We start from the raw sequence: 13,823 nt of genomic DNA on the forward strand, positions 1-13,823 counted from the left end.
GAGTCTAATCCTTTAAGGAGGTAAAGCAACCACAATCCCTTCAGAGGCCAGATAGGGCTCATCCCTCCGCAGATTTCCCTGGCTGCAGGCACCTACATCACTTAGTTTCCCTGAGCTAAACTCTCATCTGCATAAGCATGACCTGGATTCTCTAGCTCACTGATTCTCACTCCTGTTCCTAGTGGCAGCTCACCCGGACCTCGTCCCCTCAACCCCTGGCTTACAGGATCACAACAAACGGGAAACTCTGACACTCCATCCAAGTAGTTCTAACCATTGATATCCCCGGAATGTAGCTGCGTTCTCTGCAATATTCCTGCTCTTTGCTTAACCCCACACCTTGGTTCAACCTTCTCATGCCCTATGCCCCCTGGTTACCTTCCCAAGATTATACATTCTGTTCTTCTGATGTCACATAGCAAATGACAATAGAGCATATTATTTTGGTTCTAAAGTGCTTCTCTTGCTCCAAATCAGGCTGATTACCCCACAAAGCCATTCTGGGAAAATCGGGCTTTTCTCTTGGAAGAGGGAACAAAGCTAGACTATGCTCAAATAATTATCACTTAAGGCCTTATAATACAATAAAATTTACCCCAAATTGCATATTATATTACTTTCTGATGAATTAGAATGGATCATAATATTCATTATAAGTATTAGTATGGGTAATTGAAAATGAAAAAAAGTGAACTTAATAATCTTCTGGTTGATAGTGTGATGGATATGTTAGCTTTTACTAGAAAGGAGATAAATTAGAATAATGCTTTCAGTGAAAATCTGGCTCAGACATCTATATTCCCTATTTTTCCGGTTGTCAATGTCACTAAAAACTTCCTGACATATGAAACTGCTTAGTGGGGTATAATTATGAAAGCCTAATTAAGAGTTTAAAAATATTTAAATTATCTTATTCTATATAGAAACCTTGGACACATAATTAATCTTCACAATATATACTTAATTTTTTTTTTTACCAAAATCTAAGGGTACCATCCCCATCTGTGCAATCAGAAAACTCTTGCCTTACTAAAAAGATCTTAAAGATAAAAATTGTTTGCCCAACTATATTTGAATTTCATCTAGTTTAAGACTATAGCATTTCTTTGAAGTTTAATAATTACATATCACAGCTGCAAAAAGAATATGTAGTAACATTTCAAAATAGGAAAATCATTTATGTTTTTATAAAGTAAAACTGATTTATGAAGAGGAATCTTTCTTTGAAAAGTACTTTCAAAGTTTTAGGGCCCAACCACCATTATCATCACTTTTTCTGTACAAACGATTCAGTGTAGGCTGTAGTCAATTGCTACATACTTTTTTTATCTATCAAGTCTAATGGAAAGAAGTAAGATGGAAAGGAAATATTGAATATAAGTTAAAAAATCTCTGTTCATTGTCTAATGGCCTATTTTTCAGCCCACTCTCTACATGCAGAAAGCTATCATTATTATACCATTAAAGATGACATTAAAACTTCTGATCCATTCTTTTAGGCTTTATGTTATGCTTTGCATAACAAATTTTACTGGAGCTCCTTCTGTATCTATAAATATCTCTGTGTATTAGTTATATCCTATAGGAGTATAATATGCACAGAATTGAAATATATGTACCTTGCTTTGAAAAATTCCTTCTTGAAAGTATAGTCTGATGAATTAAAAAAAAAAAAAAAAAAAAAGGTAGGGGGCAGAAGAGAAATGGAATGGGGTTTACTTACTCCTTCAATGCCAGACTTTGTATTTTGCACAAAATACCCAGATGTTTCTATCAACACCATGACTTTCCATTGAATGGAGTGTGTGATCTCCAGGCTCACTTAGGCCATTTTCCGAAAAATGCTGCTGTATCACTTCTCTCCATTCTAAATTGTTACCCTCAAGAAAAGTTGGGGTCTACTTCTTGTTCCCAACCTTTTCCCTTTATATGGCATTTGAGAAAGCAGCATAAATCTTCTTTTCTCCAAAAATTCCATTTGTTAGTGAAAGTTGATTTCTAAAACTTCCCATCCAAACTGGAGATTCATTAGCATTTAAAGTACCTTTCATTAGGAAGTTGCATTGGGCATTCCTTTCATGACCCCGCTGGGAAGTATAGAATTTCTGCTTTCTAAATTGGCATATGTAGTTTCCAAACAGACAAGGAGGAGCAAGATATCAGGCAGGCAGTCTCCTTCCTAACCCTTTCCCATCTGTTTTGCTCTTGCTCTCAGATCCCCATCCACCTCTGGCTCGCACTTGATCTCACTCTAAGAGCAGTTCTGGTTGTGGGAAGAAGGTATAGAAGAAGCTAGCACCTCAGAACATCATTGGCTCAGGATGGAACTCCACCTAGTATGCGGACCTCTTGTCTACTACCCCCACTTGTGATCACTCAGACTTTTGACCTCACTTTCTGACCCTTTATTCTACAACCTCCTAACTTGGGTCTATTTCTCTGGTGTCTTATCTGCCCGTCTTTTGCTGAGCTCTTCTTGAACTTATTCTGTGTTTTTCTTCATTTCCTAGGCCGTTTGACCCCTTGTAGGCCTACTGTGGATGTCCAGAGGAAACGGACACCTGAGTCCTAGAATCAGTTATGCTCCAAGAAAATGATGTGACTTCATGAAAGGAGCTAAACCCACCTTGGAGTTTCTCTCTCTGTGACACCAGGGGTTGCATTGGGTCATCTTCAGCGTCTCCTAAGAATTCGAAAAATTTAGGAGCCATGGGCCTCTTCCCTGCCTTCCTTCATCCTCCCACTTTTTGACGTTGTTTCAAAAAATAACCAAGAGTACAAAGCACTGTGACCTGCAGGTAGGACCCCGTCACCCATTTAGAATGATAAACGGGAAGATCACGGCATTTCTCTTTATTTGTGTCACGTTGTATAGTTTACAGGGTGTGTAAGGCAGTGTGCTGAGAATCTTGTTTTGTGCCTGTGTATCCAGCATTTGAAGGGAGCTCCTGCACATAAGCAGCAGGAAAGTGGCCTTTTTTTCCATTTAAAGATCCAAACCACCATCCTTCTTCTTGTTTGCTGAGAATAGTCACAATGTCACCTGTGAAAATGCACATTTAGTTAGACAAATGGGTCTTTGCAATTTGAGCACGTACCTGAGTCCGATTGGTGAGACAGTTTTCGGGAGAGTCTGATTTCAAGGAGATACCTGATAGCAATGTTTTCTGTAGGTAATTCAGATGAAGCAAACTTTACTGACCACCTCTCTATGAAGCAGGTATAACGCAGAGCGTATTAAAAAAGAGTAAGATAATGGACAGCTAAGTCACGGCATAATATATTTTGATTAGAAACAGAATCACGCCCTAGCGTTGGCTTGTGGACTGAAGGGTCCCAGGTTTGATTCCAGTCAAGGACACATGCCTGGGTTTCGGGCTTTATCCCCAGTTAGGAGGTGTGCAGAAGGCAAATGATCAATGATTCTCTCTCATAATTGATGTTTCTATCTACCTGTCCCTCTCCCTTCCTCTCTGAAATTAATAATATATATATCACCTAAGGAAGGTGATTGTAAACTTGAACTGAGTTGACATGGTGGTAACCTTTATGGCTACTGGACTAAGACAGAAGTTTTATTCAAATTAAGGATTTCAGCAGGGGAAGGCAATTAAACATTTGAGAATGATTCTTACCTACTTCCAAATTCAATTCATCATCTTGCCTGGCTTGGAAAGAATACAAGGCTTTGCAAAGAATGTTGCCATGCTGGGCCACAACGGAGGCTGAAAGTTGGAGCAAGTTATAGTTACCAAATGCTGGGTCAGTAAGCGAGAGGAAGAGGACAGGGGGCTCTGGTTATTTAGCAGTGTGGTGCAGAGCTTATATAGATCGAAGTCTTCTCAAAAGAAAAGTTTATAATTTTACAAACTATTTATTCCTTGATTCAGTAACTATTTATTATAAACCTAATATGTACATCAAGCATGTCAAACTAGCAGGCTGTGAGCTGCATGAGGCACACAATGAATATTTTTTGCACCCCAGCCAGTACATCGGTATGTAAGAAATGTTTTAATAAAAATTTTATAACTTAATTTTTACAACATCCTGTTATACATAATTATTAATAAACAACCACGTTCTCTAGTGACTGATTAATATAATCGTGTTGCATTCATTTCTCTTATGCACAGGCGCACCATTTCCCTCCACTAATACTGGCAACGAATATTTTAGCATGTGATTGCCACATCATTAGTGCTGTACTGACTTGTTTGATGTGCACAATGGGAAATATTTTGCTTTCGGAGAACAAGAAAAATAGGTTTATCTATGTTATGCTTATTGTGCAGTTTTTCAGTGTCTGGTAAGTTAATATTCAAGAAAAAAATACTAGTTTTTATTAAAATGTTCTATTATTTTAGGTTAATGATGACTCATTTATTTCAGCCCTTTGTATTCAGCATGTCTCTATTGAAATAAACCTACATTTTTATAAAAATTAAAGCTTTTGTTTTTTGTGGCCCACATGAATTTAAACCTTATTTATTTGGCCTGTGTTAGCCTTTGAGTTTGACATGTTTGAGGTACATAGACTGTATATATTATATAATTAACAATTATATCAGAATATAGAAAATAAGTCTGGAGAAAAAATTATTTTAATAGTAATCATAAAGATGATAAATTAAAATTATCTGCTTTCCACATGAACTTAATCAACATCAGTTGGCTGAAAAGTGTGGTATGCATGCTTGTTGTATGCTTATATTGGAAGATATACATAAGTTTTGTCATTCAGGTATGGATAGGGGACCCTTCGACCAGGTACTTCTTATCACCAATGCCATAGTGAGTCTCTAATATACATGTGTACCCTAGTGTCCTGGGTTTTATTGGAATTCTTTCTTTCTTCTTTTTTTTTCTTTTTCTTTTTTTCTTTTACCTATTTCTAATCAAGAAACTAGAGAGTCAAGGTTATGGTAAGTATAGTTGAACTATGAGGGACAATAATGTGGGCGCGAGTGTGTGTATGTGTTGAAAGGTAAACACCAAAAGGTAGAAGGGTGTGGATGGACAAATGACTAAAGTCAGGTGCTGAATAAATGGGGTAGGTAGGCCCTGAGATCAGCATGTTTCTCACATGGAGGTTTGGAGGAGGCTCTGGAGACAGATCTCAGAGTTCCTCCTAATGGCTTAGGGGTGATCGTGTGCACTGTAAATTGCAGGCTATCTGAGTAACGTGGAACCAGTCACCTCAAAAAATTATTTTCCCAACCCCCCCACTCTTCTTGGCTTCTTCACACTTTTTGGATTAAATTTGCTCAGAAAGATACACAGTCTAACAAATTAATCAGTCTAAATTTAGTTTTCATTGAGCTGATATATATCAACATAGTTCTAAAAGAAAAAAAGGTAAATATAGCAATGTGCTTTACTGATAGGACTTGGCCCAAAATTATTCCAAGAATGGGATTACCTGCACATGAAGAACTTGGATTGCTCTGCCCACCAGAAGATGCCCTTCTTACAACAGTCTCTGATCTCTTCATCAGAAAAGGCCGAGATATTCTTACATAACTATGGGTCTGCTGCTGTTCAGATAGATATTTTTGAAAACAGTCATTTTTAACAACACAATTATTCATGAAATATAATTCTTCTGTAGCTGTTTTCCTTAGGAATTGGTTTTGTAATTTTTTTTGGAAGAGGATATAAATAAAGCATTAACTACATTCCTAAACTCTTATATAGAGCTGTGTTGTATCTGAAGCCTTAATATTTTCAGTATTTGAGAATTAGCATGTTTTATAGCCTGAGTTTGCAATTCTGACCTTTACACAGGCAAAATGATAACATTCACAGCATTACTCCTACAAATTCAACTTTAATTGGCTTTAATGCAAATTAATGATATGGCTCTGTCTAAATTATTGAGACTATAAATTATTGAGACTATTTTCCCCTTCCTTCCTTCCTTCCTTCCTTCCTTCCTTCCTTCCTTCCTTCCTTCCTTCCCTATTTCTTTTTCTTTTTTGGAAGGCAGCTATGCTCACCACTATACCACCAACGCTCTTTTTCTTTTTCGGTTGAGAGCATTTTCCAGCTCTGAGTCTCTTAGAAAGAAAATTGTCCCTTTATAACAAAATGGTTATAGCACCCCCTTCTGATAGGCAATAGAAAATAGCTACAAGCAGTAGTTAATCCATGCATATTCACTGTTCACCACCAATTTCTAAAGAGGATAACACTGGGAAAATACATGTATGTAATTTTTAAAAATTATGCTTATGCATTTTCTACGTTGTGTGGTATGATAAATGGATGAGACTAATGCATATTATAAACCTTATGATTCAAGTCTGTATGAATATAAAATTTCAATTTAATAAAAAGTTTACTATAAAAGCACAAAGGATAAAGTTAAGGTATGAGTAGGAAGAAGAAAGAATCCAAAAGGTTTTTAACTCCCCGTGTTTAGTATACAAAGAATGTATTCAGTTGCGTTTAGCTTTTGTTACTCCTCTCAAAGGAATGAAACTAAATTTATTTTAAAATTCTGTAGTTGAGATTTGGGACATGTGGCATACATAATTCATTACAGCGCTTTTGCTCTGATGCTACTTTAAGCTACTTCGCCCAGGAAGCCTAGTCAAGAAATTATAACCGATCTCTTAAATTTTTACCTTTTCTTTCCGCTTGAAGATGGAGTTACTACAAGGATGGCTGGGTTGAGGTCTTTGTTCAAGTTCTGCTAACACTGATGATAGTTTATAGGCATTTGCTTGCATCAGGTCTAGTTTCAAAATGGTCTGTGGATACATCATTTGGCCTTGTGAGTAAATTTCTAGAAAATGAGGCACAACTGCATGGGAAAAAGGATATCAGGATAACTTCCAAAATAACAAAGAGATCTAAAAAATCACTCATTCAACTCATATGCAGATATACACAGAAAATGCTGAGTGAAACAATGGACCCTTTTCCTAGAGGAAAGCCTTAGTTGTTGAGTGTGTCTTATTCTGGACTCGTGTGAATAGAATAAACCAGAAACCTTGGTAGATTATTACTCAGTATTTTGTAGCAATGAGTAGGCTTTACCCAGTTTTCTGCTGAGGAATGTGAGAGGGAATAATAAATGTTGACTGAGAAGACAGGCTTTTGGGAGGTCTTGAGGAAAGGCAATTGAGGCATCAGTGCTCAACACTGTGAATAGGTTTGAACTCATATCAGTAGAATCAAACTAAAACGATGGGAGGCGGGGCTTGTTTATTTATTATTTTGGTTGAGGTTCATTATTTTTCTTTTTTTCTTTTTCTTTTTTTTTCCATTGTTTTTCTTGAAGAGGTGAGGCCCTGTATTACACAGAAAGTTCACAGTAACACTTCTCAAAACTAGAAGAAACATTTTAATTATGAAAATAAGGATTGAAGCTTAAGACACACTCTTAGGCTCTTCCTGTTCTCTACTTGACTTTAAACTAGAAACTTTAAAATGACTTCTTTGTCAGGCTGTGCCCAATCAGGGCAAATAAAAAACCAGAATCAAAGTATTAGAAAGGGCCTGCTTATCCAATCTCCTCCTCACATTACTCTCCCTTTCCCATACGTCAGCATGGGTATTCCTAACCCTAGGGTCCCTGACAGACACCTCCAATTGATGAGAAAGGCCTCTAATTCTTAGAGCAATCCACTGCACTGAAAGCCCTTTGAGGTAGGTACCAATATCCCCATTTTACTGATGCAAAAACTAAAATTATTTCCCATACCTCCTACCATAAGACCTTCTCTCCATCTGAGAGCATCACAGAGTAAGTCTCCTTCCCATATCCGAAGTCAATACCTACAACAGTTTTTCAGAGAACATGCCTTACCAACAATTTTTGCTTCAAATATGGCACTTCAAAGACAAAAACAAAAAAACAAAACAAAAAAAAACCCCAAAACAAACAAATACCAAAAAAACAGTGAATTAGGAAGAATTTAAATGGAACAGAGTGTCCTAATGCAGAAAAACTTCCCTAGGTAACACTAAACCTATCAATATCACTAGTTTCCCTCCAACAGGTGCAGAGACATGTAATGAAATAACAGGGGTATTTGGCACCCACTATTCGAAGGTTTGCATTTGTTCCTTTACTAGATCACAAACACTGTGAATTTAGCGGTGAGATTCCCTCCCTCTCTGCATCCTCCACTGTGTGAATCAATCCAGTAGTGATCCCAACTGATCCTATACATGTTCCTTGCTGGTGAGAAGAATGACAACATTCTGTGCAGGAACAACCAAATAAATAAATTTATAATTAACGCTATCATAAAGTGCTCTCACTTGACTTTATTTTGGCAAATGCTATTTACATTGTGTCAGTTAATTGAATATTTTGTGCTCTCACAGAAAATGCCCCAGTCTTTTAACTTTTTGTAAACATCGTGACCATGTGTCATTGCAAATATGTTAGACCTCTGTTTGCAAATGAATGGAATTCAGGCTTTTCACAAGGAGTGTAAGGCTTGTTTCTGCAAAAGCAGCCAACTGAAGGAAGCTTGTGCTAAGAAAATTGGGCCTGTATGCATCTATTTTCACCAAAGAACTACTGAAATTGCCTGTTTGGACAGAATTTTTAGGTCCTTACTCGTAAGAGAATCAGGCTATGTTTGAGGGAAGAGAAGCATGTCCAGTTTCCGGTACCCTTCCAAACATTGCATCAGATTTTTATCTCTTCCTGAATTTTTCTCAGAAAAGATAACCCATCACCATCCTCTCACTCTGATCACAGCAGAAAACCCATATCTTGCACACATAGGTACCTGCATCTGTTTGTTTTTATCCCTATATTAAATCACAAATCTTTGCTAATTGCCTTTTTAATGTGGATTCCTCCGAAGCTGCCACCTTGTCCATCAATCCCTACATATTTCTTTCCTCCTGTTATTCTCAGAGACCCTGATGTTAGTTGAGGAATGAATGGAAAAAAGCATTTTAATTAATAATTACTTTTTCAGCTTGCCTCTGCACACTGTGCTAGCGTTTTTTAAATAATATTTAATTCTCACAAAAACCCTTTGAGGTAGATACTAATATCCCTATTTTACAGATGCAAAAACTAAAGTTATCCCTGGCCCCCATAAATAGCAGAGCTAGGTAGATGCAAATACATGCCTTTCTGAAAGTAGGACCTGTGGTTTTGGTCAAGTTTCTTAACTGGGTTACAAGTCCCCATGGTTTCCAGACGCTGAAGGAATCATTCTATTTAAGAGAACTGTATTCTAGGCACTTCCCCATCCCCGCTTAGGAAAAAACTAAAACAAATGTTTCTAAGTAGTTGGATTTTTCCAGATCTTTCAAACTCCTTGCCAAGGACCTGACCTTACACGCCTCAGACTAGATTGTTCTGTCATGAGAAAGGAAAGGCAAACAGCGGCCAAATGGGCTGGAAAATGAGCGTTCTAAAAATAACTCATCATTAAATCTAGGAAACTGTGCTCTGCCAATATTTACCTCCTCCATTAAGGCTGCTGTGCTTTTCTGGCTCTCTGGGTCTGAGAAGGAGTTGTTGGAGTAAGCTTTCAGCATTCGCCGGAGTCCTGAAAATGAAGTCATGTTTTCAGTCACCAATCCTTCCGTCCCAGAGGGATACAACTGAGCCCAGAAGGGTTTCCGAAATGGCTGGAGCTGCTTCTGTAGGCAGCTGCTACTGGATTGGGTGACCTTTTCCTTCATTCAATGAAATGTGAGAAATGCTTGTTGATGCTTAAGAGTCTTGACTGATATTTTTCCTAGATGAGTTCATGAATCCTCCTTGTTGACCCATTCCTGGTGGATCCCTGACATTTACCACAGGCTTAGGCTTTCCCTTGCTATGATATTTACATGGGGAAACGTTTTTGCTCTCTTGGATTTCCTGTCAAGTACTCCATTACAATGGGTTGTCCTGGTTCATATAAAATGAGCTGTACACATCACGGTCACAAGTGGGGGGTGGTTTTTTATTATCTGCGCCCCTTTAGAGAGGTTTCACATTCTAACAGGCCTCTCTTCTAAGTACAGGATTTAACCCGAATGATCATTACACTGTTTAGAGAGTTAGTTTAAAAGAAAACAGAGAAGAAAGCCTAAAGCCCTGTGCACAGTTTACTATGTTTTAAACCAAACGAATTGTCCCTCATTCCAGCAATGCCAGAATCATAGAAAAATGCTACATTTTTGCCCGGCTGGCATGGCTCAGTGGTTGACTATTGACCTATGAACCAGGGGCTCACAGTGCAATTCCAGATCAGGGCACAAACCTGGGTTGTGGGTTTGATCTCCAATGTGGGGTATGCAGGAGGCAACCGGTTGATGATTCTCTCTCACTCTCTTCTCTCCTTTCCTCTCTGAAGTCAACAAAAATACATATATTTTTAAAATGCTACATTTCTGGCTGAAACTGGTTTGGCTCAGTGGATTGAGCATCGGTCTGCAGACTGAAAGGTCCCAGGTTCAATTCTGGTCAATGGCATGTACTTTGGTTGCGGGCACATCCCCGGTAGGGGGTGTGCAGGAGGAGGCTGGTCAATGTTTCTCACTCATCAATATTTCTAGCTCTCTATCCCTCTCCCTTCATCTCTGTGGAAAATCAATAAAATATATTAAAAATAAATAAATAAAATAAAATAAAAAGTAAAATGCTACATTTCTGGAAAAGGTGGTATAGAACTCATATAGCTCTCATAGGTATACCAAATTGTCATTTTTGGTTTTTGGTTCTCTCCTTTCTTTTTTTAAAAAAAAATTCTTTATTCATATAAATTAGGTTTGACATGTGATTCTTTAAAGGAGATAATCCCTGTGTCAATCAGTAAAAGCAGGATCACCCAACTCTCAATGAAAATACTTTCCCTTATCAGGCCATTCACAGAGATATTACACACCTTCCCGGTCGCTTGAGGCTTTTTCAATATCTCTTTGCAATCTCGACAGTTTTGATTTTATTGAAGACTTTTGTCTCTCTTTATTCATTGCATTGTTAGGATCTTCTTCCTTTAGGGCAAGAAAAAGGATATTTATTTATTTTTAAAAATATATTTTTATTGATTTTTTTACAGAGAGGAATAAAGAGGGATAGAGAGTTAGAAACATTGAAGAGAGAGTCATCGATCAGCTGCCTCTTGCACACCCCCCACCAGAGATGTGCCCGCAAGCAACATACATGGGAACTGTATCGGGAACAGTAAATTGATCAGTTGCTTAAGCAAACACAGTGGAAGAAAAAGTTGTCTGGGTAGGTTAGGCCAGATTTGGGGGCAAAAAGAAGTAGGGGTTTTATCTCATAGGCTAGGAGAACCATTAACAAAATTTGAACCTTCACATATATATTTCAAAGGATGAATAAAAATGGGGTATGTTAAAGTTAGAGGGAAAGGTGGCTGTACAAATAGCAGAGGGAGAGAAACCTGTGGAGAGAGATGGGAAACTAATGACTAAAGATGGAAGTGAAGGAGTCAGGGAGTCAGGATTTATCTGATAGGGAGGGAGGCAAACTAGAATCCCAAATGTTGGTGGAAGGTTAGCTCTAAATAGATTGTCATGAAGAAAGGGGAGCTGAGGACTTATGCAACAAAACATAATGTACAGGTAAAAATATTTTATTTACATATTGTGTATTATATAATTATAATTTTTTTTATAGCCCGAGGTGATGCCATGCCCCCAGGTGAGCTCTGACTAAACCCCAGGATTGCCTAACTCCAGCCCTATCCTTTCTTGCTGAGGAGCACACATTATAATCTGGCTCTCAGACCAGTCCAAGACTTTACTTGGTCTACTTGGGGACACCTCTTGCTCAAAAATGTATCTCTGAGGATAGATCACTACTGGCTCAACTTGAGGATGGAGTTTACTATTATCCTTTAGCTTTCTTAAATTCTTCCTCTCTTCCAAATATTTGTCAGAAAGAAGATTAATATTGGAGGAGGCATATAAAACTATAGATACCATTTTTGAACAAGGCCTTTACAGTGACCTTATAAATATGTTCACACTGGTCATTAGCCCTCCAATATTTGTACTTGGGTTGTTCCCCTGTCTTACCTCTTGCCCCTATACATTTCATAGCACTACATATAAGTCCCTCTACACTTACTGCCATGACTCTAAAGTCAGACTTTGGAGGCACTTTGCCTTAGGGTATTAAAAAAAAATCTCATTTTTCCATTTGGAGATACAGTCCATTATCTTAAATAACAGACATGTAGTCTTTAGTTCTGGTACACTGAAGTTTCAGAGAAACCAAAAGTTCCATGAGCACATCAATTAAAGATAATTATGGCTGCCTCCTTATATTTCAACTAGAGGCCTAGTACACAAAATTCATGCACTGGTAGGGTCCCTACTCCTGACCAGTGATCAGGGCTGATCAGGGCCTTCCGGCTGCCAGCCAGGGCCTTCCTTCCCTGGCTGCTGGCTGGGGTCTTCCTTCATTCCACACACACTCCTCCCACCCCCGAGTGGTCAGTGCACAGCATAGTGAGCGATCAAAGTCGCAGTCTTCCGGAGAGGACACTTTGCATATTAGCTTTAGATAGATAGATAGATAGATAGATAAATAGATAGATAGAAGCCTAGTCAAACTTTCAAGGAGGATGACCCTTATTTTATTGATAGGTTAGTCCAGTGGTTGGCAAACTGCAGCTCGTGAGCCACATGTGGCTCGCTAGCCGCGGTTTGCCACTCTGTTGACTAATGAGTTTGCCGACCACTGACCTAGACTCTGGATTCCAATAATTACAGGCTGTCGTTGTTGTTCCTTGTGATTAAGCCCCTATCCCAGTGGTCAGCAAACTCATTAGTCAACAGCTCGTGAGCTGCAGTTTGCTGACCACTGGGTTAGTCTATAGGGACATTTTTATTAGCCTTTTAATAAAGTAATAGATATATTCTATTGTATATTTTCTCATCCCAGGGATCACCTACACTGTTTGGAAAAAGAGAGAGAGAGAGAGAGAGAGAGAGAGAGAGAGAGAGAGAGAGAGAGAGAAAAGGAAGGGCTTTCCTATTATAATCCAATTTCCTTTTCTGCTCCCATCTCTACCTCAACTTCTGCTTTGAAAAGATATTGCTATTGTTAATTTGCTTTGCCTTTGCCAAGGTAGGAAAAATAAATAAATTTAGAAATAGCTGGTCACATGCTGCTATTTGGAAGGTACGGAAAGGAAAAGTTGGTCGCCTTCCCAGCTGCTGGGTTCACTGCTGTGCCCAGATTTAATTGCCTTTATTTCTTGCCTCATCTCTTGTTCCCTGAGTGTGGATCCTGGGATATTGATTTTGTCTACCCATTTAATCCTATAGGAGGGCATGGCCAGTGGGTTGGTTCTATACAGAGAAAGATAAGCCTTCCAATATGGCCCTTGAAGTCTGAATGAAATCTAGCAGAGAGCCCAGGGAAAAGTTGTCAGGGATTCAGAAGACAAAGCACTTAAACCCAGATAGCTAAGAAAAAAGATGCTTGGGCTCTGACCAGGCACACTGGTCTATTTTTAGCAAGGATGACATAGTAGAGTCATCCAAATCCCCTCAAAATTAGCCTCTGTGATTTGGTCCAAGCTTTTCAAAGAAAAGGACCGTGAAGAATGTTGGTGCTTCCTACCTCCTAAAATTCATGCCTTTGTGTAATCCCCGCAGCTTGAGCGTAGGCCGCACTTACTGGCTTGCTTCTAACAGATAAAATATGATGAGATATCACTTCTGAGATTAGCTAATAAAAGACTATGCTTCTATCTTGGGCATTCTGTCTCTGTCTCTTTTGGATCAAAATTCTCGGGGAAGCAGGCTGACATGTGTGCTGCCCTAAGGAGAGAACCACCTGGCAAGGAAATGTTATCTCCAGCAAGCAGTCAACC

The 13,823-nt window shown here is 38.6% G+C and overlaps 1 protein-coding gene across 3 annotated transcripts in view; it reads right to left on the reverse strand.

Annotated features, from left to right (window-relative positions):
- Positions 1 to 2,831: 2,831 nt before the first annotated feature.
- Positions 2,832 to 13,823, reverse strand: part of NOSTRIN (nitric oxide synthase trafficking) — a 45,871-nt gene continuing 34,879 nt past the window's right edge. The window contains exons 11-16 of one of the 3 annotated variants that reach the window (XM_036422060.2): positions 10,857 to 10,965; positions 9,445 to 9,530; positions 6,630 to 6,755; positions 5,423 to 5,534; positions 3,636 to 3,725; positions 2,832 to 3,043 (exon numbers count right to left, since the gene is read on the reverse strand). In XM_036422060.2, coding sequence (XP_036277953.1) covers positions 2,877 to 3,043; positions 3,636 to 3,725; positions 5,423 to 5,534; positions 6,630 to 6,755; positions 9,445 to 9,530; positions 10,857 to 10,965 — 690 coding nt within the window. In that variant the 3' untranslated portion in view covers positions 2,832 to 2,876. Of the gene's footprint in view, positions 3,044 to 3,635; positions 3,726 to 5,422; positions 5,538 to 6,629; positions 6,791 to 9,444; positions 9,531 to 10,856; positions 10,966 to 13,823 lie in introns of all 3 variants that reach the window. The other 2 variants (XM_036422059.2, XM_036422061.2) reach the window with 2 other exon arrangements.

This window comes from Pipistrellus kuhlii, unplaced genomic scaffold (genome assembly GCF_014108245.1).
Source record: "Pipistrellus kuhlii isolate mPipKuh1 unplaced genomic scaffold, mPipKuh1.p scaffold_m20_p_7, whole genome shotgun sequence".
Taxonomy (NCBI): Eukaryota; Metazoa; Chordata; class Mammalia; order Chiroptera; family Vespertilionidae; genus Pipistrellus; species Pipistrellus kuhlii.